This window comes from Eriocheir sinensis, chromosome 62 (genome assembly GCF_024679095.1).
Source record: "Eriocheir sinensis breed Jianghai 21 chromosome 62, ASM2467909v1, whole genome shotgun sequence".
Classification (NCBI taxonomy): domain Eukaryota; kingdom Metazoa; phylum Arthropoda; class Malacostraca; order Decapoda; family Varunidae; genus Eriocheir; species Eriocheir sinensis.
The window spans coordinates 1960841-1988169 of NC_066570.1; the positions used below are offsets into that span (position 1 = coordinate 1960841).

Sequence of the window (27329 nt, forward strand, 5' to 3'; positions counted from 1 at the left end):
TTTTAATATAATAGTTAATTTCATTGTACCATCTGGTGAATGCCACTTTCTTTAGTCGTTTTTTATACTGATCATTTCTCAATCTGTAAGACATTTTGTACAGCTGTCCCCTTGCCGCTGCATGAAAACATTCAGACAAATTCATACACTCTTATTAAAAGGACTTCAGTGCTTTTAACGCTCTGCTCATTTCTGTGTTACTCAGTTAATTAAGCGTCCAATGAGGCCGCCAGGTGTCAGGGCAGTAATTGTGTTCCCGAACCCTCATAAAGCGAATGCCACTGCAAAAGATTAAATAAACATTGGTTGCGTGCATTTGCATAACCGATAACGGAGCCCCCGAAGGGTTCGTTGATTTGAGTCCTGCTCGTGACAACATTCTCGCGTGTTGATCACCGATTTGTCTCCTTGAATAATTTCGCAATGGCTGACCTCATGACGTTACCGCGGCAGAAAACAACTTAATTAAATGAAGAAAGGTTTTTAAAATACAATAACCCAATTTTTTGGATGCAAATTTTTCATCTCGTGGGAGGTAATCTTACACCTGTACAGTTTACGGCCTGAGTTGGTCCGGCGCGATGTTTACTGCATATTGAAAGGAAAATTATGTTGTCTGTTTTATTATTGGAGTTGATGAGGTCATTTTTGCAAATAACTTGTGCTTACCTATTGCCAAACGATAACTGTTGAGACCAAACCTCACGCTAATTACCGTGAACCGAAAAGAAATAAAAAAGTGCCTCGGCAACAGGTGTCTGCCCAGACGGTGCGGCCTCCGCGTCACCGGTGCTCAAGGAAGCGACCGGAGGTGAAAAGCTCTTGTCTAATATGTTCATTTTTTTCCAGAATGGGTACACATGATTTCTGCTTAACATTTTAACTCTACAAATATTTATCAAAATTGTTATTGTGGCCCAGCCTTACAACATTACTATCACGGCCCATGTGCAGACTTGTCCAAGTAACTGAAGGCTCTGCGTCACCGGCCGTCCTGTTCAGCCGTCTGTCTGTGATGAAATTTTATTTATTTATTTATTTTTTTTTTTTTTACGTTGTTGCCTATTGCGCCGGTAGGCATCTTCCCGGTGGGGCCTGATGGTCGGCCCAAGGCTTCTTCCAGGTGGGGCCTGATGGTCGGCCCAGCCCGTTCTGGCGCAGGCGAGTGTTTATAGTGGCGCCATCTTGCATTGGCTCATGCTGCCCCCCGGAACTCGTTCTTGATTCGCTTGGACGGCTTCCTCTAGAGTCCGGGTTGATGGGTGGTCTTCAGGACAGCATGTGGGTAGTTTTAAGCCACTCGGCGGTGACTGAAAAATCCGAGTGGTAGCGTGGGGATTCGAACCCGCGTCGTCCATCACGCGGTGAATGTGAGCCCAGTACGCTACCGCCTACGCCACCGCCTACCCATTAGTGACATAATTGAATGATGACACTGTTGGAAGGACATCGTCGCTTTCCGTACTTTGAAGATCCCTTATTTATATAATGTGTATCAGCCACACATGATTATATTCCAAAGCTATACACTATGTTATGCTTGATGTATTTGTAGACTGACAATAACCTTCAGGCCGCACATCCGGGGCCCTGACGGTGCAAACATCACGATCGGCGGCGCACAATGGCGGCCACAAAGTTTGCCGTCGGGGCTTTGTTCTGGCGTACTTTCCTCCTGTGTGTTTCTTCTTTTGTCGTAAGGAGCCTTTGTCTTGGCGGCTTTTGTTCTACATCTTCATTACATTGATGGCCGTTCGCGGTTGTGATGTCGATAAGTCTGATTGGAGGACGAAAAATCGGCGATGGGGGAAAGACTCGACAGCCCTCGACCACGTGTATGCTGACCTTGAAGCCGTCGAACAAAGAAGTGCTTAGAGACGTTCAGGCTTCAGCACACCGTCGCTGTGCACATGGTCGATCGCGGCGATGATGTAGATCAGTCGTAAAAGAATAAAGAAAATATCAGGGGTGCAAACAATACGGCGAGCCATGGCGTCACAATAAAAGAAATGTGCTGCCTGTGTTAAAAGGTTCATGGCCAGAAAGCATGTTGTTGGTGAATAATTGACGTCCGGTATCCAGTATATTCCTCACAGTCGTTATTCTTTTGTCTGAAGGCAGAGAAGAAACGGTGGTTACGCTCGCAAATCTCACATAACTGCAAGTCTAGGAGGACCCAGCTAGGAAGGGTCGTTCAAACCTAGCCCTTGTTCTGCTATGCACGCTCCGTCATCAAAACGATTTGTGGGTGAATAATTACCGAACACACACACACACACACACACACACACACGCAGTTAATAATGTCGAACTTGGCCCTAAGGTTGATACTGTTAGGCGCTTCCACCGTGCCTCACATTAACTATTTCCAAAGGCCTAAAAGGAGATCAGTTAGGTTCTTATGAGTGGTATTTTAGGTTCATGATTCAGAAGAAGGGTCAGACTACCATCAGGGCCATAAAACTGCTCCTGGAAATGCCCAAAACACCTACGAATGCCTTTTCATATGTGTGTGTACTTGGGCGGCGAAATGTGTAATAGTCAGTCATGAGGAAGAGAAGAAACGTTCCTCGGTTGTGTTGCGGGTGCTGGGTGTGGGTTGGGAGCGTTGCCAGATTCGTTGCCCGTTACGTTGTCATTGCCTTCAGTGCTTCTGCCAGCTGTGTGTAATGAAGAGTCAATTTTTCTTTTTCCCTACTTCGTGATGAACATAAAAGAACATTCAGCTCCTCTCCCAGTTACCTCCACCACCACCACGGCCATGACCGCTGCCTCCTCCTCCTCTCTCTCTCTCTCTCTCTCTCCCAAAGTGAACGTGAATGAAAAACGCGTACATTGCTTGGTATTTAATTAAAAAAAAACATGAAAAAGAATGAAAGAAAGTAAAGAAAACGAAATGAAAGAAAAAATAGTTGAAAATGTGAGTTGGTGCGTAGATAGGAAGGTAGGTAGAAAAAAATAGATAGAAAGATAGATAGTGCAGCCATCAGGGGGATTCATGAAGCCATTAAAACTGACATATTGCGTCATATAATGTTTCTGCTCAGGGAATTAGCAGTAAGCCTTGTCTTTCATGCAACGCCATCCGTCACCACTGGATTGAAGGAAGAGAAATATTGTTCATTACGAAATTGACCGACATGAAATAAGACTAACTATTTATCGCTCGCTCGTAAGATTCACCAAAGAACTATTGAGCTGTAGAGCCACGAAATGAACCACCTCTGTTTGTGTGTGTGTGAATGGGGTGGGTGAGAGAGAGAGAGAGAGAGAGAGAGAGAGAGAGAGACCTTCCCTTCCTTGCCCTGTTTATGCTTCCTTCCGCCTGTCTCGTGTTCGCCTGACGGACATCACAATCGGAGTCACGGTGAAGGATTTGCATGTGTCAGATCTTAGAGAGAGAGAGAGAGAGAGAGAGTTAGTAAAATAAAAGTGTTTCGATACCAATCACGTTACAACCTTTGTGGTCACTTTTACCGGTTGGGAATGGACGGTTTCTGCTGTGTGTATATTCTCTCTCTCTCTCTCTCTCTCTCTCTCTCTCTCTCTCTCTCTCTCTCTCTCTCTCTCTCCCCCCCCCCCCGTCACGACTGTCACAATAATTGGAGTAAAAAACCAAAACGTGGCCCTTCAAGCGGCTTAGTCTTTCTCGACCCACCCTCGGCGTCCGTCAGCCAGCACGCACCGGGCACTGCTTGGCGACCCCTCCTGACCCCCTCCCACAACATCCTCATTACCCGCACACACACACACACACACACACACACACACACACACACACACAGTTGATAATATCGAACTCATATGATCTTAGAAACATTCACACACAAACAAAAACAAACACACACACACGCACGCACACATAGATAGGCAGTTCATGCTCACTAAGGTACACACACATTACGCACATACACACACATATACACGCACGTACACACTAAGGTTAGGTTTACATGACTACACACACACACACACACACACACACACACACACACACACACACACACACACACACACACACACACACACACACACACACACACACACACCTCCACGAAGCCGGAAGAATACCTTATCGGGCTTCAATCAGGCGGAGTAAAGTCAGTTATCATGAGCCTCCAATTATTTGCCGTAAACCCTAATGTTGCTCGGCTAATCGCGGCTTTGTGTGTCCTTTGCCGGCCGGGAATGGAGGGATCCGTCGCCAACCTCTCCCCTGACCACCACCACCACCGCCTTCTTTCCCGCCTTCGACCCATCCGCCTTGCCCTTCTTCTCACCCCTCCGTCCCATCTACCTTCCCTTTCCCATCACCGTCACTGTCTCTACCCCTCCGCCCCTTCCTCCTTCCCTTTCCTCCCACCCCACTGTTCTTACCTTCCCTGTACACAATCCATTCCTTTCTCCTCCCACCCCGCTGTCCCTATCTCTCCATCACTCCTCCTGTCCACATTTCCATCTCACTATCCTTACCCTCGTCAGTACAGAATCCACCTCCTCCACCTCCTCCTCCTCCTCCCACTCTACCGCCTATCCACTCCATCCCCTATATGTTCCTCTCACCTCATTGTTTTCATCCATCCCTAGTACACCTTTCCACCTTTATCCAACCCCTCCATCCTTTTCTATCCTCTTCCAAACCTTATACCTGTCCATCCTGTCTAGCCCTTTATCCTCCTGCAGCCCTATTCACTAACATCCACTCGCTTTCCCATTTCCCCCCACTCCCTCATCCATCCTTGTCCATCTCTCTGTCCCATCCAGCCCCGTCCTTGTCATCCCCCACATACACCCTGCTTCCCCATTTCCCCAACTCCACCCCATCACCCTACCTCCTCTGTCCACCTCTGCCCATGCATCCCCCCTCCCTCTTTCTTCCATAGCAGCCCATTCAAGCCATCCAGCACACCCACCCTGCTTCCCCATTTGCCCCCCTTCCACCCCATCACCCTACCTCCTCTGTCCACCTCTGTCCATCCTCCCCCCCCCTCCCCCCTTCTTCCATAGCAGCCCATTCAAGCCATCCAGCACACCCACCCTGCTTCCCCATATCCCCCTTCCAACTCATCCATCCCGCTTACTTACTCTGTCCATCTGTCTGCCCCCCTCCCCCCCCCCTCCCCCCTTCGTCCATAACAGCCGTCCTCACCGTGTCAGGGAAACTTGTTCACACACGAAGGGAATAAACATACTCCCCTAACGACCGCCACCGCCGCCGCCGCCGCACCGCCCTCCGCCGCGTGACCGCAGGAAATGTTGCGGTGATATAATGCGCGGACACGGCACGACCCCCCCACCCCTCCGTGTCACTGGCGTCAGCTGGGTCGCAATAATATGCAAAAATCATCATTATTTGGGATATCCGTGTGTTCTGCCTCCTCCTCCCGCTCCCCTTCTCTCTCTCTCTCTCTCTCTCTCTCTGTTCCCTCTCCCTCGGTTACCTCCTCTAAGTTCTCTCTCCCTCCCGTCAGTCTCCCTGTTCCTACCATTCCCCCAGTACCCCCCCCCCCTAGTTTCCCCTCTCTTTACCTCCCTCCTTTAATCCTTTTCTCTGCCTCTCTTTCTGTTCCCTCTCCCTCGGTCACCTCCTCTAGTTTCTTCCCCTCCTGCCAGTCTTTCCTCCCCTGTTCCCTCCATGCCCCAGACTTTCTCCCCTAGTCTCCCTCTCCCTCCTCCCCCTAATACACCTTTTCCTTAGCAACCTCCCCAAGCAAACTCCTTTCCCCTCTGTATTTCCCCTATCCTTCCTACTTCATCCTTCTTACTTAGCAACCCTCCAACTATGCTCCTCCCTATCCTCTTCCTCAAATACACCTTTCCTTAGCAACCTCCCCAAGCAAACTCCTTTCCCTCCAACTGTGCTCCCTCCCTATCCCTCTTCCCTCAAATACACCTTTTCCTTAGCAACCTCCCCAAGCAAACTCCTTTCCCCTCTGTATTTCCCCTTCCATCCTTCCCTTACTTCATCCCCTTCTTACTTAGCAACCCCTCCAACTGTGCTCCCTCCCTATCCCTCTTCCCTCAAATACACCTTTTCCTTAGCAACCTCCCCAAGCAAACTCCTTTCCCCTCTGTATTTCCCTTCCCATCCTTCCCTTACCTCATCCACTTCTTAGTTAGCAACCCCTCCAACTATGCTCCTTCCCCATCCCTCCTCCCTCTATCTACTACATCTTCTTAGCAACCTCCCCCCAAAAACCCTTTCCCCTCTTCGTTCCCCGTCCCTTTCCCTTACCTCACCCTCTTCTTACTTAGCAGCCCCATCCAAACAAGCCCTTTCTCCATCCTCTCTTTCTCCTAACACTTTTTCCCCTACCTTATTCCCTCCTCCCTTTCTCCCTTTTTCTTTTCATCGTCTTTCACCCTCTCCCCTTCTTTCCTTCCCTTTCCAAGTCCTCCCCTCCCCAGCATTCCCTTACTCTCTCCCTCCTCACCAACCCTATTTACTCCCTATCTCCCTTTTTCTTTTCATCGTCTTTCACCCTCTCCCCTTCTTTCCTTCCCTTTCCAAGTCCTCCCCTCCCCAGCAATCCCTTACTCTCTCCCTCTCTCCCTATCGCTCCCCATTACTCTTCCCTATTCTTTCTCTACTATATATTTTCAAGGTTCACCCTCTCTGCAAACCCTATAACTTCTTCCTCCATATTATCTTCCACACACACCATTTTGCTTCTACCCACCTTATAATTACCTATACTATCATCCCCCTTTCTCTTTTCCACTTTTCTCCCTGTTCCTATAGTGTTTAGGTACGGCTTATCCTTCCCCAACAACCTTCACATCCAGGTACATCAAAATCAGCCCTACCAGATCGATTACCATAGTCTTGGCTCGAGCTTTGTGGGCGCCCTTTTGTTCTGCATCCTCCTCGGGTTCCTCATTAACGACACTTGAATGATAAGGAGAAACTTCCGTGCATATAAGATTTCACCAACTTTATGAACGATGGAATTTGGGATTGAGCGAAGACTGGAGGGAGTGGACACTGACTGCATTATGGTATTGTTTGGTTTTCTATTAGGTTCATGTACTGTGGTGATGTTTCTTTTCTTGGCTAACTGTTCTTCCTCCTACGTCAATCCCAGTGGACACTAAAATATAGATCCACTTTACCGTACTCTCTATATGGCTCGGCAGCTTTCATTCACACGTGTCAAATCAGTCTCCCTTCCCGTCAGTTTCTTCCCTCCTCCTCTCTCTCCCTCTCCTGCCTTCCACTACCTTCCTACTCCATGTAATCTCTATAGATCCACCTTACTTTATTATCATTACGTGTTTAGACTAAGGCGAATCTTTTTTTTTTTTGTCTGCAACTGTGCGTGCATGAACTGCTTTGCCGTTTAGTCTCTGATTTCACACCTGGCCACACCTGCCCATGGTCTCGCTAACCTGCTTACCGAAAAAAGGTGTTAAATCGCCTCCTCGAGTCTTTATTTAGTGGCCATCTCTCACAGGCGAACAGGAAAGCGGAGCGGCAGTTTAATGAGGCAAATGTTCGTTTTATTCTGACAAGTGACGCGGCTGTTGAATAACTTACTTGCCGTCTCTCTCAGTGCTGCCGAACACACACACACATACATACACACACACGCGCGCGCCAAGACCTCAGCACCCCGCCAGATGCTTCAACTCGCTGCACTGTTTCATTCATCAAGCATTCCACACCGAACACACTCACGCCCCGTCCCTCACGCTTCAGTACGCTGCGCTGCCCCGTCCCTCAACCCACCGTGCCGCTTCGCTTCCCTGTCATCACACGCTTCATCCGTCAAGACACCAAACACGCCGCACAGACTCATTCATCACTTCACCACACTTCGGCTCCCGCTCTGCTTCCATCCGTCAAGTCACCGCACAGCTCACCACACCGCGAGTCTTCATCCTTCAAGTGAGCATCCACCTGACACGATGCAGGCTGTCATCCATTAGGGAATCGCTCACCCGCCTCACTTCACTGCACTGCACCCGCTTCACGCATCGTCGCCACACACTTCAGCATAAGCCTTAAGGGAAATACTCTAAGCCAGCTGTTCCTTGCCTTGATTCGCTACTCTAGATTGTGTCTCTCCTCGATCGGTGGGAGCCTTACTACCCGATCTGTGGCTTTCAGTTGTAGTTCTTTCTCCCCGGCTAGTGACCCCGATTAATGACTTTTCCTCCCCAATTTGAGCCTTAAGGGAAATACTCTAAGCCAGCTCTATCTCGCCTTGATTTGCTATACTCTAGATTGTTTCTCTCCTCGATCGGTGGGAGCCTTACTACCCGATCTGTGGCTTTCAGTTGTAGTTCTTTCTCCCCGGCTAGTGACCCCGATTGATGACTTTTGCTCCCCATTTTGTGACTCAGCCTCTTCTCTCCCCAATCAGTAACTCTCACCTGGTTCTCTCCCCTCAGTTGTTGTTTTTTCTCCCCGGCTAGTGACCCCGATTAATGACTTTTCCTCCCCAGTTTTTGACGCAGCCTCTTCTCTCCCCAATCAGTAACTCTCACCTGGTTCTCTCCCCTATTAGTGACAGCATCTTATCCCCTAAATTAGTGACCCTCAAATGTTTTCCTTCCCGTTTAATAGCTCTCAGTGTTTTTCTCTTCGATCAGTGCCTCTTAGCTTTTCCTCTCCTTTGTTAGCGTTTCTCAGCTGTTCCTCTCCCTGACTCGTGCTTCCGGACTCTCTCTCTCCCAAGTTACTGATTCTAAAGCCGTGACCTGAATCTCCACTGACTCTAACGATCTACTACACAGCTTGATAGACAGGAACCTTGGCCCCAGACGCTCCCTATGCAAGGACTGTCTGTACGAGTCTGTACGAGTGTTGAAAAGTGCGGCGACAGCAGTGACGTTCTCCTCTCATCCCTAGCAAACAGGGGAGACAAAACAAAAAGGGCTCAAGGGGCCATATTTTTAAACATTTCTGCGCCCAGGAACACGTAATTTACTTGTCTTTCGTGGGAGTTTAGAGCATTTCCATTGGTACTTTTATGACCCTGGTGGCAGTCTGAGCCTTCTTCTGTACCGTGAACCTAAAAGAACACTCATTAAAACTCGATTAACCTCCTTTTTGGCCTTTGGAAATAGTTGGTGTGAGAAGAAGGAGCATCTGACAATACCAACCTTAAAGAATGACCCCGCTCCCTCATGCCACGTTGACCCCTCAGCTGATGAATACCATACCAGTAGGCATTCCGTCACACTCCCCCTGTTTCTCCTCCTCCACCTCCTCCTTCTCCTCCTCTTCCTCCTACTCTTCTTCCTCTTCCTCTAGCTCCTACCCTCCTCCTCCTCTTCTAACACCTACCTACCTCTCTTCTCCTCCGATCCCTACCCCCTTCTCCTCCACCTCCTCCAACCCCAGCCCCCCTCCAACCCTTATCCCCCTCCTCCTCTTTCTACAACCCCTACACCCCTCCTCCTCCACTTCCTCCTTTTTTCTCCTCCTCGTCTCCCTCCTTTTTTCTCCTCATCCTCATCCTCCTCTAACACTTGCCCCCCCCCCCCCTGCCCCCCGTCAACCCATACAATCCTCCACCGCTTTGAGAGAATATTGGATCTGTCACTTCTGCCTCGCCGCAACACTTCCTCTCTCTGTCTCACACACAAAGGGGAAAAAAGGGGGAAAAATGCTTACCAAGTCTTCGGGGAGGGAGAAAATAAAAGAGAGCAAACAAACGACGCATTCACAAAAAAACAAAAATGGCTCTCCTCTCTCTTGGCTGTGAATTTTTCTACCTTTTATTTATTCATTTATTTATTTTACCTGTTTACTTATTTGTTTCTTTATTATCTTATTCCCCGTTTGTTTTTTTGTTTTTTTTGGGGGGAAGGAGGAATGAGAGTTTGAGATTAGCCCTTAACATTCCACCTCGCCAGTCACCATAATGATAATAATAACAATAACAATAATAATAATAATAATAATAGGGTCGTGCATTCTGTCTCCCTCACACGCCCGGGAAAACACTTAATTGGCGCCGTAGTCCCGTGAAAGCCGTTTACTTTGATGCAAGTGCCCTGCTTAATTGCGGGCATTATGTTGCCAGATTGACCCGCGCTGCCTGCATTAATTGGACCTCGTACAATTAATATGAGACAGTTGATGCGGCGGAAAAGTGGGTGGAGAAGTGGCGAGGGCAGCATGCAGGAAGGGGGAAGTGGAACGGATGGAGGAGGAGGAGAACAAAAATAGAAAAGAGGAGGGAAGATATGCGAAGGAAAGTGTTAAGGAGGAAAAAGAATAGATGAGGAGAAATAAAAACGAAGGACGAGGAGTAATAGGAAGATGAAGACAAGGAGTAGGCGTTGGGAAGAGAGAAGAAGGAAGAGGAGGAGGTCAAATGAAGAGGTGTCTGGAATGGAATAGTGTGTTATTAAGAGAAGGGAGAATGGAGGAGGAAGGGGAGAGGAAATAGAAGTGGAGAAAGTGAAGTGGCCCAAGAGGAGGAAGAGGAGGAGAAGGAGGAGGAAGGGGAAGTAAAGTGTTGTCTGAAAGGAATGGAGGAGGAAGAGGGGGAGATTAAATATAGAGTGGTGTGGAAGGGGAGAGTGTTTGTATGAGGGAGGCAAAGTGGAGAGTGGGCTGCAAGATATGGAGTAGTAGGAAGGGGGGGAGGGGGCGGAGGAGGAGGAATAAGTAGGATGTGGCCTGAAAGGGAAGCTGTGTCGATGAAGTGGATGGAAAGAGGAAGTGGAGAGTGCAGACATGACTCTCCATTAATGTTCCGTCAATGATCACTTAATCTTACCTTCATGTATCGGTTTAGGTAAAGTTAACGTGTTCACAGTGAGATTCCATAACCGTCTCATTTTCATTTTTTTCCATTCCCGCGCCCATAAGATTTATGAGGGAAGTTTCAGAACATACTTTGGAAACTACACGAACTATTCTTTTTCAAGTATTCTCAAGGCTCATTTTTAGAGCAGCAACTAGCAACCTTTTTGTGAGTGGAGTTTCAGAATATACTTTTGATATTCCGTAGGCTCTTGTTTTAATTATTATCATATTTGTCTTCAGAGATTAGCATCTACGAGGCCATTTTATTTTGTTTTGATGGTTATTAATTTTACGTTTCGCATATGGCACCGGTAGGTTTTCTTGGCGGGGCCTGGTGGCCGGTCCCGGCCTGTTATAGCGGAGGCAAGTGTTTATAGTGGCGCCATCTTCCTTGGCTCATGCTGTACCCAGGAACTCATCTTTCATCCTCTTTTTAGAGAGAGAATCTAGAGTCCGGGTTGATGGGTGGTCTGCAGGACAGCATGTGGGTAGGCTTAGGTTAGGTTAGGTTAGGTTATATCGAGAGGAAAAGATTTTAAAAGCTTCGCGGGCATTTTTATCTCGGTGTTTTAGCGCTATCTCCCTGCTTTTGATTTGTAAAAACTAACTGATGTGCAAAAGGAGAAACCTGTTGAAGATTATTTTGATCCCATCTTTTGGCCGACCTCTTGATGGCATGAAGAGAACACTGACACACGATTGTTTCAGAGCCTCCTTTCATCCCCTGATCAGCCTTCCCTTGATGTCAACAGAACAATGCTTGACGATATGGTTCTCTTTAAACGACTGGCGGAACCTGTTGAAAGATTCGCCTATTGTTATCTATTGAGTTTTATCCTTTGACCCGCAAAAAGAGAAACATTCATACTCTTCGGAAAGCGAGAGACTCTTTGGGAGGTTCGCGGTCCCATTACCATATTTATGAGGCACGGCAGAGTCGCGGGCTGCTACGGACGAGACAGCGGGAACAAGACTCGCGGAACGGGCTGAGCGGAGCGGGACGGGGTGGCGCGTCTATGTATAAGAGTATGTATAAGCGTGAGTGGCGTTCCTTGATTACACGAAAGTCATGAAAGAGAGATAACATGAATGAGGGACGTGGGTGTGTATGTGTGTGTGTGTGTGTGTATTAGAAAGATAGAGAGAATAGTAGTAGTTGTAGTAGTAGTAGTAGCAGTAGTAATGGTAGTTGTAGTAGTAGTAGTAGTAGTAGTAATAGTAGTAGGGGGAGGAGGAGAAGGAGGAAAAATAGTAGCAATATTTTAGCTGGAGAGAGAGAGAGAGAGAGAGAGAGAGAGAGAGAGAGAGAGAGAGAGAGAGAGAGCAAAACAGAGACAGAGAGCACGTAAACAAGCACGTTCAGAGCCACTCGATGACTCGCCAAATTGAGCAAAAGACCTGAATGGCATCGACTCTCAATTCAGCCCCAACCTACGCACTCGCCGAGCCTGAGTTCCGCGGCGGCCAAATACGTAGGAAGCAGCAAATGTCACAGTGTTTGGCGCTCTTACCTCGCCGTAGCAAAGCACGCACTCAATAAAGGTTAAGTGGACAGATTATTTACGTTTTTCATTTGTTTTTTCGCTATAGGACCACGCACGTAGGTATATACAGTACTGTGCTAAGTAATCGCTTGTTTGACTCTTTTTATAGCTACACTTATGGAGAAAAAAAAAGAGTAAACTTCACTTCTCTGCGTCTGTTCTATTTTATACAAACACAAATATGCAGATAGACAGATAAATGGATAGATTGAATGATATAGGTAGAAGGAGGAAGAGAAGGAAGGAAGAAGAAGGAGGAGGAGGCGTGGAGGTAAAGAAAACAAAAGAGGGATGGAAAAGTCGTGAATTGGGAGGTAATGGATTGAACTTCACTCATTTCTGCGTCATTTCTCCTCTGTTACGCATCCACGCGGTCATCTGTTGAGGTTTTCAGTGTCTTCCTTGGTTTTCCTCTCCATCACATCTCATACGCGTGCAAGAGGTACTGAATCAAGTCATGTGTTGCCTTTGATACATTCGCTCTCCATTTGATCATCGTCACAAAACGTAAAGATGCATCAAATATTTGGTAGAATTATCCTCATCTTCCTCTCTATCTCTTCCTCCTCCTCCTCCTCCTCCTCCTCATATGGAACAATTACCCCATTGCTCAGAGGTCCCACAGCGAGAAAAGGCGAATAGGCTTTCCCTGGAGCGGTCGTAACTATGCATTTTCCAGAGCTACAATTTCGACGTTTGGCGGAGTAGAACGTCATTCGGTTAGATGTTTCGTGGGTATGTAGAAGTGTGTAGCGTTTCTACCGTGCTCAGGTGTGTGTGTGTGTGTGTGTGTGTGTGTGTGTGTGTGTGTGTGTGTGTGTGTGTGTGTGTGTGTGTGAGCTGGTTAATAGGTGTGAAGGCGCTTCGGACTACTTTTCTTCATACATATATATGAACAAAGTTATGAAAGTGTTATAAAGGGTAACTTCACTATAATACGATTCTCTCTCTCTCTCTCTCTCTCTCTCTCTCTCTCTCTCTCTTTGTGTGGGTGTTTCGTTGCGCATGCCTTTGTTCACTCTTTTGTGGTCGTTATTTCAAAGAACCACCGCCCCAGTAGATGCACTTGGCGTGGTGTCGTGCGGTGCGAGGAAGAAAATGTGTGTGATTTAAAAACCTCATTCCTGTGTACTCACTGTGCCCGAGATTGCACCGGCGGGGGTCTTGGTGGGTGATAAGCCCTTCCCAATGTCTTCTTTTGATTACAGGAGCCAGGCGGGCGCTATACGAGTACACGATAAGCTGAAAGGATGGTTATTTTCTTTGCTAAAGCGAGTGAATGTGTTGTTTTAGCCGCCAGAGCCAAGAAGTCACCGTTAACGATAAGCTAAATGGGATTGTGTTGTTTCTATTGCTACGTCGAGGAGGCGAAGTAAACGGGAGCCTCTCAGCAGGGTTTTCTTGCTCCTGTTATAATGACTTCCTTCCTTCCCTTGCCGATGTCTTCCTTCTCTCGGCGCTCCTTTCTTGCCGTGAGCTGAATTGGACTGAGTTGTTCCGGCAAAATATTTATATTGCCAAGGCACTTCTGAATATGATTGTTCGTTTCTTTTAGTAATATTTTTTTTTCAAATACTACATAAATAGGGTAGTTTTTTTTTCTTCAAACGCTTCGATACTATCAGTTTTTCCTAAGGCAATCTGAGTTTTTCTTGTATGGTTGCTGTAGTGGAGAGCCTTAGAGTCAGTTTTGCTCTCCTTCCCTGCAAAAAGCTATCTTTGCCTCGCTTATATGGAGCCGCGGATTGCAATGTCTTTTTTCTCCCCCCAGAGTGAGCTGACGTCGGTGAGGTCAAACAGCCCCGGGGAGGGATCACTGGGGCGCGGCAGCCGCACCTCACACTCCCCTCCCGTCGGCGGGGCCACGGGGGCCATCGTGACCACCGCCGGGATGGGCAGCACGGCACTTCACACAGTCCCCCGAATAGCCCGCCCCGTCATGGCCACGCAGTCCCCGGTGCCCCTGGGTCGGATGGGCCGGTCAGCCTCGTGCATAGAGGAGCAAATGTTACCTCTCACCGCCGCCACCTCTTCCCTGCCCCGCCGCTCCTCCACCCTCGTCCTCCACCCTGAGTTCTTTCCACTCAATCTGTCGACCAGCAGGGAGAGCTGTGTATAGTGCGGCGGTTCCCTGCTGGTGTGTTCGTGAGGTAGGTCAGTTAGGTGTTTCGTGGGTCTATGGCAGTATTTAGTGTTTCTACCCGTGTCCAGGTGTATGGGAGATCGGGAACAGGTGTGGCGGGTCAGGACTTCGGACCACTTTGGCTTCGTGTCTACTTTGGGCAGGTGAGGGTTAAGGCAGAGGTGGAGAGAAGAGGAAGAAAAGCAGAGATAAACGGATATGTAGGAGGAAGAAGACGAGGACGAGGTGGAGTGGGGAATGAGGTAAAATGTGGACGAGCGAAGGAGGAAGGAGGAGGGGGATAGAGAACGAGGAGGTGTGTGTGTGTGTGTGTGTGTGTGTGTGTGTGTGTGTGTGTGTGTGTGTGTGTGTAAAAGTCATGCCGTATCAGAAAATCATTAGTGTGTGTGTGTGTGTGTGTGTGTGTGTGTGTGTGTGTGTGTGTGTGTGTGTGTGCATAACAATCATGTGAACAGAAAAAAGCATTACCGTGATCACCAAAGAGACCTCAAGACTACTCTTAAGTGTCTCCCGGCAACGATGGACGATGGTGTACATATATATTGACGTGTGGTGAGCAGAGACTGGCCGGCGAGACAGAGGAACCTTGAGCGAATATTTTTGTTTCCGTAAAGTTAAAGTTAAGGCAAACGCGCGACGATGTGAACCAATCGAGTCGCGTGGTCGTCTCCGCTGCTCCGGTGTATTTGTGGATTAAATAAAAGTGGTCATTTAATATCTTGGGTGTGTTATTCAACTTCCGAGCGCCATTTGTCAAGGTAAGAATTAATTAAACGCATGACAACGTTACCGGCAGAAAGTTCTCGGGAAATTAGTGTGATGAAGTATATTTGCATGAAGTTAATTGGTGCTGGCGAGTCTCCCCTAACAAGGAAGGCCCAGTGAATACAAAGCGAGTGCATGGTAGTAAGGGAAAAAGCACTAGTCAGGTGGTTCTGGTATGTAGAGGGGAAAGTGTATGTTGATACGTGAAGGATATGTTGCAGGCACTTCTCCACTATGAAAGCTCTTGGAAGCATACCGGATACATGATATAACAAAGAAACATAGCTATGGTGAGGATTGGCACATGAAGGACTTGTTAGCTGCAGTTAGAGATGCCGCGGTTCCCCACTGACAAGAGGCAGAGGAAGGACAACGAATGCAGACCGTAAGGAAACGACGTTATTCTGGTGGTGTAGGTATCTGGCAGGAAATAGACAAGTAAAGGGTGAGTATTGGCCACTGAATGCATCATAATCACTAAGGAAACTACATTAATCCGGTGATTTGAGAATTTAGCAAGAAAGTGAGTGCTGGCAACTGATAAGTGGGCGGAGCTTCATCCCATCAGACGCCTGCCAGCCGGAGTTTGAATAAGAGTGTTTGTTGTGCGCATGTTTAACATTAAAGTTGACGTTTTTCAGTATTGTTTTGACTGACAAGGTGGTCTTCACTTTCTATAGACTTAAAAGTGTGCTGCTGTGACTGTTCAAGAACTTAGCCTCTCAACAACGCGTAGGAGGCTGTGTGGAGGAGTTTTTTTTTATTTTTTTATAGTGAGTGACTTGTTAGGTGCTTCGAGAGACAGTACAACACCGTGTGATTAGTGGATGGAACAGTGTCGTAGGTGCAGTTACCCTGAAGGACTTGTGACTAGTGACTATAAAAGCAACCTAAGCGTAAGTGATAGCTATATTGACTGAACGGTGCTTTACTTGTTGCCGGGGTGGCGGCGGCGGTATTGCCAGCGAGAGGTGACCACATAAGTGACGCGACCTCCTGTTCCCGATGGCCTCTTCATTCAAGGTAGGTGGTTGACGGTGATGATTTGACTAGAGAGTGACTTATGTTGCTATGTGTTTCTTTCCTTCTTTTATTAGAGTTAACTTCAACTAGCGAGTAACAAGCTCTCAGTTAATTACAAAAAGCAAGTGGCTTGTTTGGTAGTTCTAAATGGTATGACTGCATTATAAAATCAACAAACCCCGGCTGCCTAACGTAAGCTAAGAGATAGTGGTCTAACTCACCAAAAGAGTAGTACTGTTCTACTTAAAAAAGCAAACCTACCGGATTGAAGCTGATTCATTCCAATTGTTCACTGGGAGAGTGGGGGGGGGGGGGGGGATGGGGGACGAGGAGCTGAAACATTCTGGAGTCGCTGCGTTAAGCTCATAAAAACGAAGCAGTCCTGTCATCTAGTTACTCTGTGAATGTATGTCCAATTTTTTTTTTTTACAAGATCAACCTAGTTTCGCCTTGTGATTATTTCATTGTTATGTATATAATTGTGCATGCATGTGTGTATTCATATTTGTTTTCAGGGTTGTATTGGGTCACATTCAGAGTTAATTCGCGAGGCATGAATCCGTGTCCTCTTTCCAGAACTGAGATTGTTTCGCTCGGTCAGGTTCAACAAGTGACGGCTTCGTTGCCATGCTCGTCCTTTGTTTCCCGGGTCACGTTATGTCAAGTTGTTCGAAGGGCGAGGGACTTTTCCGTTGCTAGGCGCGTCTTTTTTTTTCGGGTTAACATTTGGTTTAATTACGTCAGGGTCGACAGGTGAGCGACTTTTACGCTGCAATGTATGTTCGCTTTTTTTCAGGGTTTTGCTAGCGCTTCCATTTCGCTTTGAACGCTCCAAATAAAAACGTATCGCCGTCTCGTTTTTCGTCGGCTGTTGGTGTGGGGTCGAAGGGAGGGAGGGAGGAAGGAAGGGAGGCGGTAAATAAAGGAGTGAGTGAGTGAATATGCTTTTACGTGTCAAGTCATGGAGGCGATGTCGGTGAGAAGGAGGAAGTTGCTATGCGCTGCGGAGTGTTTGTAGTAGCGGGGAGACGAGGAGGGATAGGGGGAGGTAGTGGAGAGGGAGAGACGGGGAGGGAGAGAAGGGAAGAGGGTGCTTGAGTGGGCGGAAATGAATGTGTGTGTGTGTGTGTGTGACCGTAAGCGAATGAGGAGTCTGGAAAGGCCAGTCTGATAGGATTATAGGAAAAGGTGGCATAGGGAGGGGGGGAGAGGAGGAAGAAGTGGAGGAAGAAAAGAAAAAGGGGCAGAGTAGGATAGTAGGAGGCGAAGGAGGAGCCAGATAAAATGAAAGAAAAAGTAGGACAAGGGTAAAGAAAAGAGGAAGTGAAGGAGGTTTGAGCGAGATAAACTTCTGATTAAAGAGAAAAGATAGAAAGAAGAGGAGAACAAGAGGGAAGGAGGTCGACAAAACAAGGACAAATATAGCAGCGGAGTGGAGAAAGGGGAGAAGTAGGGAGAAACGAGAAAAAGAAGGAAGAAAGGGAGGAGGAGGAGGAGGAGACGGAGAGAGAAGGAACGATGGAGGGTGGGGGAGGGAGAGAGGTTCAGCGGCAGCGAAGTACGAGGACAGTTATTCACCCAAAATGGAATACGCACTGACCGCCGTCCATCGCAGCGCCCTCCCAACACCTGTCTAATTAAGCGGAGGGTGACGCTGCCGGCCTCTCATACCAGTAGTGATGGTTCCGCGCGCATTTCTCCGGCTGTGCTTATAATACTGGAATAAGTTTGTGAATTAATTGTGGCGATACGAGGGATGCGGTGTGTGTTGGAGGGAAGGGGGGGGATCAGTGTGTGTGTGTGTGTGTGTGTGTGTGTGTGTGTTCCGAGATTAATGAAGGGTCTTTGCCAGGGTCTTGTGGGTCGTTTCCATGCTAGATGAGAGTGCCCGGTCATCTTGGGACGTGAGGTTAGTGGAGATGGGGAGAGGTGGTGAGGGGGGGAGGAAGGAGCTTTAGTAGTGGTGGTTGAGTCATTGGGGACGCAAGGTGGAGGGGGAATTAATGACAGCGGGGGTGGTGAGAAGTAGCGTTGGTAGTAGAGTTGGTCATAGGGGGGGGGTGGGGGTGCAAGGGTTAGGAAAGGAAAGGTGGTGGAGGGAAGGTAAGGGAGAGAGGAGGAAGAGGAGAGGGGAACTAAGAAGAGGTAACTGGGTAAGTGAAACGGATAGGAGGAGGTGGAGGAGAAAATAGGTACGTAGAATGGAAGGTGGCGGTGGTGGAGGAGAGGAGGGAATGCCTGTGATTGATTGTGGCGATATTGCTGGTGGTGGAGCAGGTGGAAGTGGTGATGGAGGATGAGGGCGGCTGAGAGGAGAAGTGGAGGGGTGGAAGCAATTCAGTACGGAGAAGGGGAGGAAGGGAGGGGGAGGCAGTTGCGTGAAAGGGAGGGGAGGGGAGGGGAGAGGTTGTGGTGGTGGTGGTGGTGAAGGGTAAATGAGATGAGCAGCAGGAGTGGAGGGAAGTGATGGCTGTGTCTCGTGAGCGGAGTAGTTTCGAACTGAAATGAACCACGACCGAGCGAGTGAACGAACCACCTTCCTCCCGCTAACCAACCCGCCAACCCGTCTCCGCTGACCACAAATCGATTCTTACATTATATCTAGATTCCAATTGTATTCTGGTTTGTTAATCACTGGTCGGAGGAGTCTCGTGGGGCGCAGCGACACGAGAGTGGAGGGAGGTTTGGTCAGCGTTACCAGATATTATCATACTGATCATTTATTAGTTTCAGATCCAAAACTATCGTACTAACATGTAACGTCATTCTATTAAAGTTTTCGTTGCAACCGTTGACTATTGATCTTTCTTTCGCAATAGTTATGGGTCAGAACCAGGATTATACAGTGTGCTGAGTACGATAATCAGGTAACGCTGGGTTTGGTGTTTCGTTCACTTTTTGTCAGAGCGTTTCGATCCTCCAAACACGAGCATTGCGTTGTTGCCGTCCGGTGAGTAACAAATTTTTTCCTTTTTGTTTCGTAGAGGACTCACTCAACTAATATGATAGCTTTTTTATTAGAGGGAATAGCTCAAAAGACCGATGAGATAAGAGAATACGACTAAATGTTACTTGTACAAACAAATGAAGGGAGGTAGAAAAAAAGATTGAAGGAAGGATGCAAGAGAGACCACTGACTAGATTCCTCGGAGAAATAAAATAGCAGAGATAAAAAAAAATCTTATGAACTGATGTTTCCGGCGCAAAATTATCAGCCATACAGATAACTTCACAGCCCCGCGATGAAGAAAATAAATAAAACGCTCACACTTCCAACACCCAGGCCTCCGCAGGATTCAAAGTGCTTGGGAGGCTAGGACGGGAAGGAGCGGGAATGGATGAGGATGGGTCAGCAGAGTACAGATCACTTAACGCTTCGTGATGAGAAAAAAAAAGCAATACAATCACTCACACTCCATACAGCCAGGCTTACGGAATGTGCTTGGGAGGCTAGGACGGGAAGGAGCGGGGGTGGATGAGGATGGGTCAGCAGAGTACAGATCATTTAACGCTTCGTGATGAGAAAAAAAAGCAATACAATTACTCTCACTCCACACAGCCAGGCTTACGGAATGTGCTTGGGAGGTCAGGACGGGAAGGAGCGGAGGTGGATGAGGATGGGTCAGCAGAGTACAGATCACTTAACGCTTCATGACGAGAAAAAAAAGTAATACAATCACTCTCACTCCACACAGCCAGGCTTACGCAATGTGCTTGGGAGGTCAGGACGGGAAGGAGCGGGGGTGGATGAGGATGGGTCAGCAGAGTACAGATCACTTAACGCTTCGTGATGAGAAAAAAAAGCAATACAATCACTCTCACTCCACACAGCCAGGCTTACGTAGAAAACAGAGCTAGGGAGGGCGGAGGTGGGGCGGGGACGAGGCACCAACCACCAATGTCCGCCCGCCAGTGAAGCAGCGAGTCATTATCCAGCGCGCACATTCAGCACGTCAGCGTAACGTACGAGAGTTGCGGTTCAGGAGCGCCCACGATACTTTGCCTTGTTTTTCCTCTTTCGCGCCCGCCCGTTCCCCGCGTCACGAATAACCTATGGCAGCGCGTTACTCCAGCTATAGGTTTTTCCCGTTGCGTTGTCTCTTCGGACCGCCGCCATGAATAAGCTATGGAGGTAACGGAAATGTATAATTAAAACACGCTGTCGGATAATGAATGGCATCAATTTTGGATAATTAGGAGGTTCCAATATTTTATTAACCTCGTTCCCTCGGTGGTGGCGACTGCGGGCTGACCGGCGGCGGCGGAGGCGGTGGAGGGGGTGGAGAGCGGGGGACCATGTTAGGCCTTGGTCTAATTAGTAAACGAGTAAATATCTTGTATGCTTGCCTGTATGGAGTGCATGTTTGTGTGTGTGTGTGTGTGTGTGTGTGTGTTAGCGTGGAAGTACTAGACACCTGTTGGACTAAATTTCTTGTTTGTCTGTATAGCGTGTGATGGATGTATCCGTGCGTGTGTGTGTGTGTGTGTGTGTGTGTGTGTGTGTGTGTGTGTGTGATACCAGAGAAGTAGCAAAACACCTGTTGAACTATATTTGATCCTTTATTTACTGAAAACTCTTATTAGTTATGGAAATAAGGTCTTGCAGGTATTTTATTTCAGCTTTAATTTTGTCTCTAGTTCTGCATCCTGATAAAAATGTATGATAAAAGCAACGAAAGAAAACCGCTCGTAAAAAAAAAGTGTAAGCCCCGCAAACAATTAATATACAAGTTCGTAAAGTATAAAAAAAGTAATATCTAAAAGTACTAAAAACAAAATAGACTCACGCAGACGTTCACACGCAAAAATCCAATATGTCAGGCCTGAAAACAATTAATATGCGAGATCGTGAAGTATAAAAAAGTACATCAAAAAATAGTAAAACAAAACTGAGCTTCACGCGAAAATTCCATGCGTTAGGCCCGGGCGTCATTAGTGAGTGAGTGAGTGCCTTGTTAGTCCCGATGACGGCCGGGACTCGTGTTGTCGCGGCCGTAGGAGGAAAGGTAATAGAATAAAGGTTAATGGGCGCGCGGGGTTAGGCCTCCAAATAATTAGACCAGTATTAGTTAGACATTGCTAGTGTTATTATTATTATTATTATTATTATTATTATTATTATTATTATTATTGTTATTGTTATTGTTTTCTTCTTATTTTTCTTCTTCTTCTTCTTAGTAGTATTAGTAGTAATAACAGTTACTTGTATATGATCATTATTTTTATTATTATCGTTATAGTTTTAGGATACATTTCTCTTTTTTTATTCTTTGGCGAGAAATAATTTGTTTTCTCGTAACCACAAGAGTATAAAAATATCACGTACACAAAAATTAAGCTAAAATCTGAATATATTAAGCTCGAGATAAAAAATAAATCAAGCATGCGTATTTCTGTAGTGAGGAGGAGCAGGCATCACCTTAACCGTGAGAGTAAAAAGAAATCAAAACAGCACACAAAAGCTTAAACATATAAAACCTCCCCGCATCGAGCCAACCATCGGAGCAATTAGTACGCGAGCGAGCCCCATGTTCACCTGTAATGCCTGGAAGAATGCGTTTTATTATAGTGGCCGTGAGTTAAAAAAAAAAAAAAGGAATAAAACTGCACGCAACAAAGAGCTCGCGGACCCGACTCGACGTAACGGAACGGCGCCCAAAGCGTGATGGAATTAGCTGCTCCGTAAAATAAGAATGAGGGAGGAACACGGCAACTAATTGAACTAACACGAGGCTGGGGCGTGCGAACCGTGGCCGGGGCGAGTCTGAGGCGCAAATGTAGGCAGGGCAACGTAAGTCTGGCGTAGTAACAGTGAGTGGAGGAGAGGCGGGGTGCAGAAGAAGAGGCCGGTATCGGAGCAAAAAGGAAGGACCAGATAAAGGAAATATGTTGCAAATGTGGACAGGGCGACGTAATTCTAGCGTAGTAACAGTATATGCAGGAGAGGCGATGTACAGAGGGAAGAAGAGAGGAGTTTAAGTGTAAAGAGACGAACAGGGAAAGTCAAGCCAAGGGAAATAATAGCTGTATATATGAGACGAGGTTAGATGCAAATAAAGGAACAGTGAGTAAAGGAAAGACAAGATGCAGAGAGAAGAAGAGAGTATAGTTCAGGTGTAAAGGGAAGGGAAATCTAAAGGAGAGTCAATTTTCAAAGGGAAGAACCGAAGTAGAGACGAGTGATGGGTTTAGATGTAGAGGGAGGAACAGGAGAGACTATACAGAGGGAAGAAGAAGGGGGAAGGACATGGTATAAAGGGATGGAGAAATGTAGAAAGAAGGTATAAATGAAGGGAAAAAGAAAGACAAAAAATAAACAAAGAGAAGGACAGGTGGAGAGAGAAGACGAGTTTAGGTGCAAAGAGAGAAACATGTGTGAAGGAAAGAACAGTTGCTAAGGGAAGGGAGAGAAAGGAACACAACGAGAGGAAAAGGAGAAAGACAAATGTACGCTTTTCTGGTGTGGAAGGAAAATGATAAAGCGAAAGAAAGGGACAGAGGGCAGCCAAGTTCTAGTACCCTGAAGTAGTAGAACGAGTATATAAAGGAAGAAAATAAAACCCGTGCAAAAAGCGAGTGACGTTGATTGGAGTTGTAACATTGCTCCAGAGGGAGGATAAGATGCAAAGGGGATAAGGGAAAGGGAAAGACAGGTGCAGTGGGCGCTAAAGGAAAGTTCAGGAGAGTAAAATAAGGAAACGAGGAAAAGTAAAGCGTTGTCCTGCGGTGGTTATAGGATGCAAAGGAAAGGGAAGGTGGAAAGGGAAGGACAGGTGCAGAAGGAAGGAGTGGGGCGAGGAAAGGTGCATGCAGGAAAGTAAAAATGGAAAGCGTTGTTGCATTTTCCTGCAGCTGTTATACGGATGCAAAGGAAAGGGGAGGCTCAAAGGGTGGGATGCAAAGGGAAGGACAGGTGCAGAAGGAAGGAATAGGGCAAGAAAAGGTGCATGCAGGAAAGTAAAAAATAAGGGAACGTGAAATGGAAAGCGTTATTGCGTTTTCCTGCAGCTGTTATACGGATGCGAAGGGAAGGTAAGGTTCAAAGGCAAGGCAAGAAAAGGTGCATGCAGGAAAGTAAAAATAAGGAACGTGAAATGGTTTTCCTGCAGCTGTTATACGGATGCGAAGGGAAGGTAAGGTTCAAAGGGTGGGATCCAAAGGGAAGGGACAGCCACAAAGGGAAGCAAAGTGCGAGAAGAGTCTGGGGGAAGGGAAGTGATGAGCATGTGACTTGGTGTGTGTGTGTGTGTGTGTGTGTGTGCGCGCGTAAGTAGAAGTGATTGACATAATGCGTGAGGTGACTTGAGCCTCGCCATCGTATCTCGCACTAAGCCTCCTCAGCTGACGTGACATAAACCCGCGACGGTGTGAGGGACGCTGATGTGAGGCGTGTCGTAGTGAGGCGGCAGGCGCACCTCACTCACTTCAGGGCACGAGGCTGGGCTCACTTTTCTCCCGTCGTGTCTTGAGGAAGGAAACTGAGCAAAATTAATATGCGTGCCTCAGTGCCTTCCCGCGGGGCTTCACTGTTAGAGAAAAAGAGGAGGTGGAAGGGGAGGATGGTGGTGGCGAGGAGGGTACTTAGGCGATAGGATAATGTGGTAAAGATGTGGATGAAATTAGGGACAAGAGGAGCGGTGGGGGAGTGTAAGGCGGCGAGAGGGAGGGAAACAGAGAGGGGAAGAGAGGCTTGGGGTGAGGTGATGGTGGGGGACAGGGAAGTATTGGTGAGGTAATACTTAGACGATAGGATGATAGTGGGAAAGATGGAGGAGTAGGGGAACTAAGGGAGTGGTGGAGGAATGGGAGAGAGGGAGCGATAGGGAGACAGACAGAGAGGGGAAGAGTTTTTTGGGGGGAGTATAGGAGAATGGGAGGCCTTAAGGAGGTACTAAGGATGAAAAAAAGGGGAACAAGGAAAATAAAAGAGGTATTGGGGGGACTATAGGAGACTGGGAGGCTCTAAGGAGGGGATAAGGATGAAAAAAAGGGGAACGGGGAAAGGAAGAGGAGTATTGGGGGGGACTATAGGAGAATGGGAGGCCTTAAGGAGGTGATAAGGATGAAAAAAGGGGGAACAGTGAAAGGGGGTGACGTTGTGATGGGAGGGAAGGTGGTTGTGGAGGGGGGAAACAGTGGTGTGGTGAGGGTAAGGGAGAGAGGAGAGGGGGGGTCGGGTCGTTTGAGGGGGAGGTGGCAGGGGAAGAGGGAAGGGATGAGACAAGTTAACGAAGAAAAAAAGTGGACAAAGTTAGGCAGCACCCCGCGCCCTAAGTAGTGGTGTGAGGCAACCTTGGCGGGGAGGAAAGTTAAAACAATATTTTCGCATTTTTATCCATCCTCCCAGCGGCTCCTCGCCCTAACACAGCCGAGTCCCCCCTGACGGCGCGCCTGAGCCTCGTTTTCTGTGACCCGATGCGGCGCGCGGAAGACTAGAAAATACATGAAAATAGACAAGATAAACAGAGCAAAGTGAATAATTAAGTTACGGGTAAGAGAGAGAGAGAGAAGGTAAACGAAACTAAATAAATAAGAAAAGAGTAAAGTAAAATAATAAAATGGTGATAAATAAGAGGAGAGTAAAATATGATAAAAGAAGAGAAGGAAAAGGAGTGAAACAAAGGCAGCTACGTGGAAGGAAAGGAGAAAATGAGAACAATTAGAATTAGCATCACATAAATCACTGAAATATTCTGTCTTAGAAATAACACAAAAAAACACGGTGCTCTACAAAAAATAATAATGAAAACAATAATAATCTCACAGCTAAGTTAGTGGTTAAATAAAGAGCAAAGTCAATAAAATAAAGCTGTAAACGGAATACATAAATAAAAGAAGAGTAAAATAGGAGGAACTAGAAAAAAAGGGAGAGGAGAAAAGGATGAAACAGACAAAATTGATACTGAAAAATCGGAAAAAAATAATGAAAACTATAATATACATCACATGGAAACTTTTTTATCAAGTGGATTGGCATTCGATCAACCCCCAAAAAAGTGAAATAGACAAATCAATAATGAAAAAAAATGAATAATGAAAAAATATATATATAATAAAGCACATGAACACTGATATCAACTGGTGGGGCATTCGATATGGAGTGGCATTTGATCTGGAGGGGCATTCGATCTGGAGTGGCATTCGATCAACCCAAAGAAAGAAAACGGGAAAAAAAATGGAAAGGCCTACCACTCTGGCTTATGCAACTTCTCTTACATCACAAAAGCCTTCCCCTCCTGCCTATCATCATGTCAGCTCTCTTCCGCCTTTCATTGATATTCCGCATCCCTTCCATTCCTTTCGCCCAGTTCGTGTTTTCTTTATCTTTATCTTCATCGCTGTCCGTCACCTTCCTACAGTTGCTTCTCTTTCACTTGTTTTTTTTATTGGCGTTTGAGTTTTCTTTCCTTTTTTTTCCTCCGTTTTTACATTTATAGTCTTGCCTTATTTCTTATACTACTTTACATTTTTTTCCTATTTTCTTTGTCTTTCTTCCATTTGTTTTTTTATCTTTTTATTCTCTTATATTTTCTAGCATTCTATCTATTATGTCTTTACGTATTCTACCTCTATTTATTCTACCCGTTTATTTATTTTATCTGTTCCATGTATTTATTCTTTCTATTCTATTCTTTTATCATTTTCTGTCATTCTCGTCTGTTGCCTTTCTTCCTGTTATCATTCCTGTTGCTCTGTCCTTCCTTTTCGTTCGTCTAGTTCTTCTATTTTGTTTTATTGTCTTGTTCTCCTCGTTAGTTTTCAAACATTTTTCATTCCTGTTTCCCTCTCCTTTCTTTTCTTTCATCCTGTTTTGTTTGTTGTTCTTTTGTTTTTGTTTTCTCGTTAGTTCTCTTCCATTTTTTTTTTAATTGCCGTTTCTGTTTCCTTTCCATTCTTTTGCTCCGATTTTTACATCTTCTTTTATCTTTTCTTTCTTAGTCTTTCATTATTTCTTACACTACTTCACATTTTTTTTCTTATTTCCTTGCGCTTTCCTCCACTTTGGTACATTTTCTTACTCTCTCTTACGTTTCCTTTCCTTTCTTTTGCTCCGATTTTTACATCTTCTTTTATCTTTTCTTTCTTAGTCTTTCATTATTTTTTACACTACTTCACATTTTTTTATTATTTCCTTGCGCTTTCCTCCACTATGGTACATTTTCTTACTCTCTCTTACGTTTTCTAACATTTCATTCCCTTGCAGTCTTAAATACTTCCGTTTCCTTCACACCGTTCTTAGTTGCTGTCATCCTCGTATTTAATCCCACACCTTCCTCTCTGACCTCTGGGTATCACAAGCACCACTACGACCCTGAAGAAATGTTGTTGTTTCAAGTAAGAATGACTGTGATGATGGATGATACCAATAAAAATAACAATGGTAATGATGATGATGATGAGCCCAATTTTACACACTGAAGAAGGTGGAAGACAGAACATGAGGCGAATGGAAATGATTGTAGTCAGAAAGGAAACGATAATAATAATAGCTATAACTTCTATCGTTATTTTCACGCTGACTGCTCTTCCAAACTTGCTAACTGTATGCCTCCCCCCTCCCGCGGCCACGCTGCACACGACTTTCTTCTCATGCTCATCCCTTTACTGTCCATATCCCTTACGCACGAGTTAACCAGCATCTTCACTCTTTCATCCCTCACGCTGGTAAACTCTGGAACAATATTCCTTCATCTGTATTTCCCCCTGCCTACGACTTGAACTCTTTCAAGAGGAGGGTATCAGGACACCTCTCTTCCCGAAATTGACCTCTTTCGGCCACCTCCTTGGATTCTTTTTAGGAACAGCGAGTAGCGGGCTTTTTTATTATTGTTCCCTTTTTTTGTGCCCTTGAGCTGTCTCCTTTGTTGTAAAAGAAACACGGATAATAATAGCAAAATAATAGTGATAATAGTAGTTAGCTTATTTATTCTTTCTAGGCAGCGGTAAGCGAATAGGTATGCCTCGAGAGTGACGTGCAAGACATGTGTTCCTTTAACTAGCGAAGGCAGGCCGTGGGTGAATGATGTAGGCCGCGTCTGTCATCGATCCGAGGGTTTGCGGAGCGCCCGGACACCCGTGAAGGTCAACA

At 46.5% G+C, this 27329-nt stretch overlaps 1 protein-coding gene and 1 long non-coding RNA gene across 2 annotated transcripts in view; both read left to right on the plus strand.

Annotated features, from left to right (window-relative positions):
- LOC126986540 (hemicentin-1-like) overlaps window positions 1-14887 on the plus strand; it is a 202535-nt gene extending 187648 nt beyond the window's left edge. The window contains exon 13 of the mRNA XM_050842807.1: window positions 14081-14887. Coding sequence (XP_050698764.1) covers window positions 14081-14428 — 348 coding nt within the window. The 3' untranslated portion in view covers window positions 14429-14887. The remainder of the gene's footprint in view (window positions 1-14080) is intronic.
- A 1107-nt stretch (window positions 14888-15994) lies between these two features.
- The window catches only part of LOC126986610 (uncharacterized), a 117123-nt gene continuing 105788 nt past the window's right edge, over window positions 15995-27329 (plus strand). Inside the window, exon 1 of the long non-coding RNA XR_007739836.1 lies at window positions 15995-16240. This is a non-coding gene — a long non-coding RNA (uncharacterized LOC126986610). The remainder of the gene's footprint in view (window positions 16241-27329) is intronic.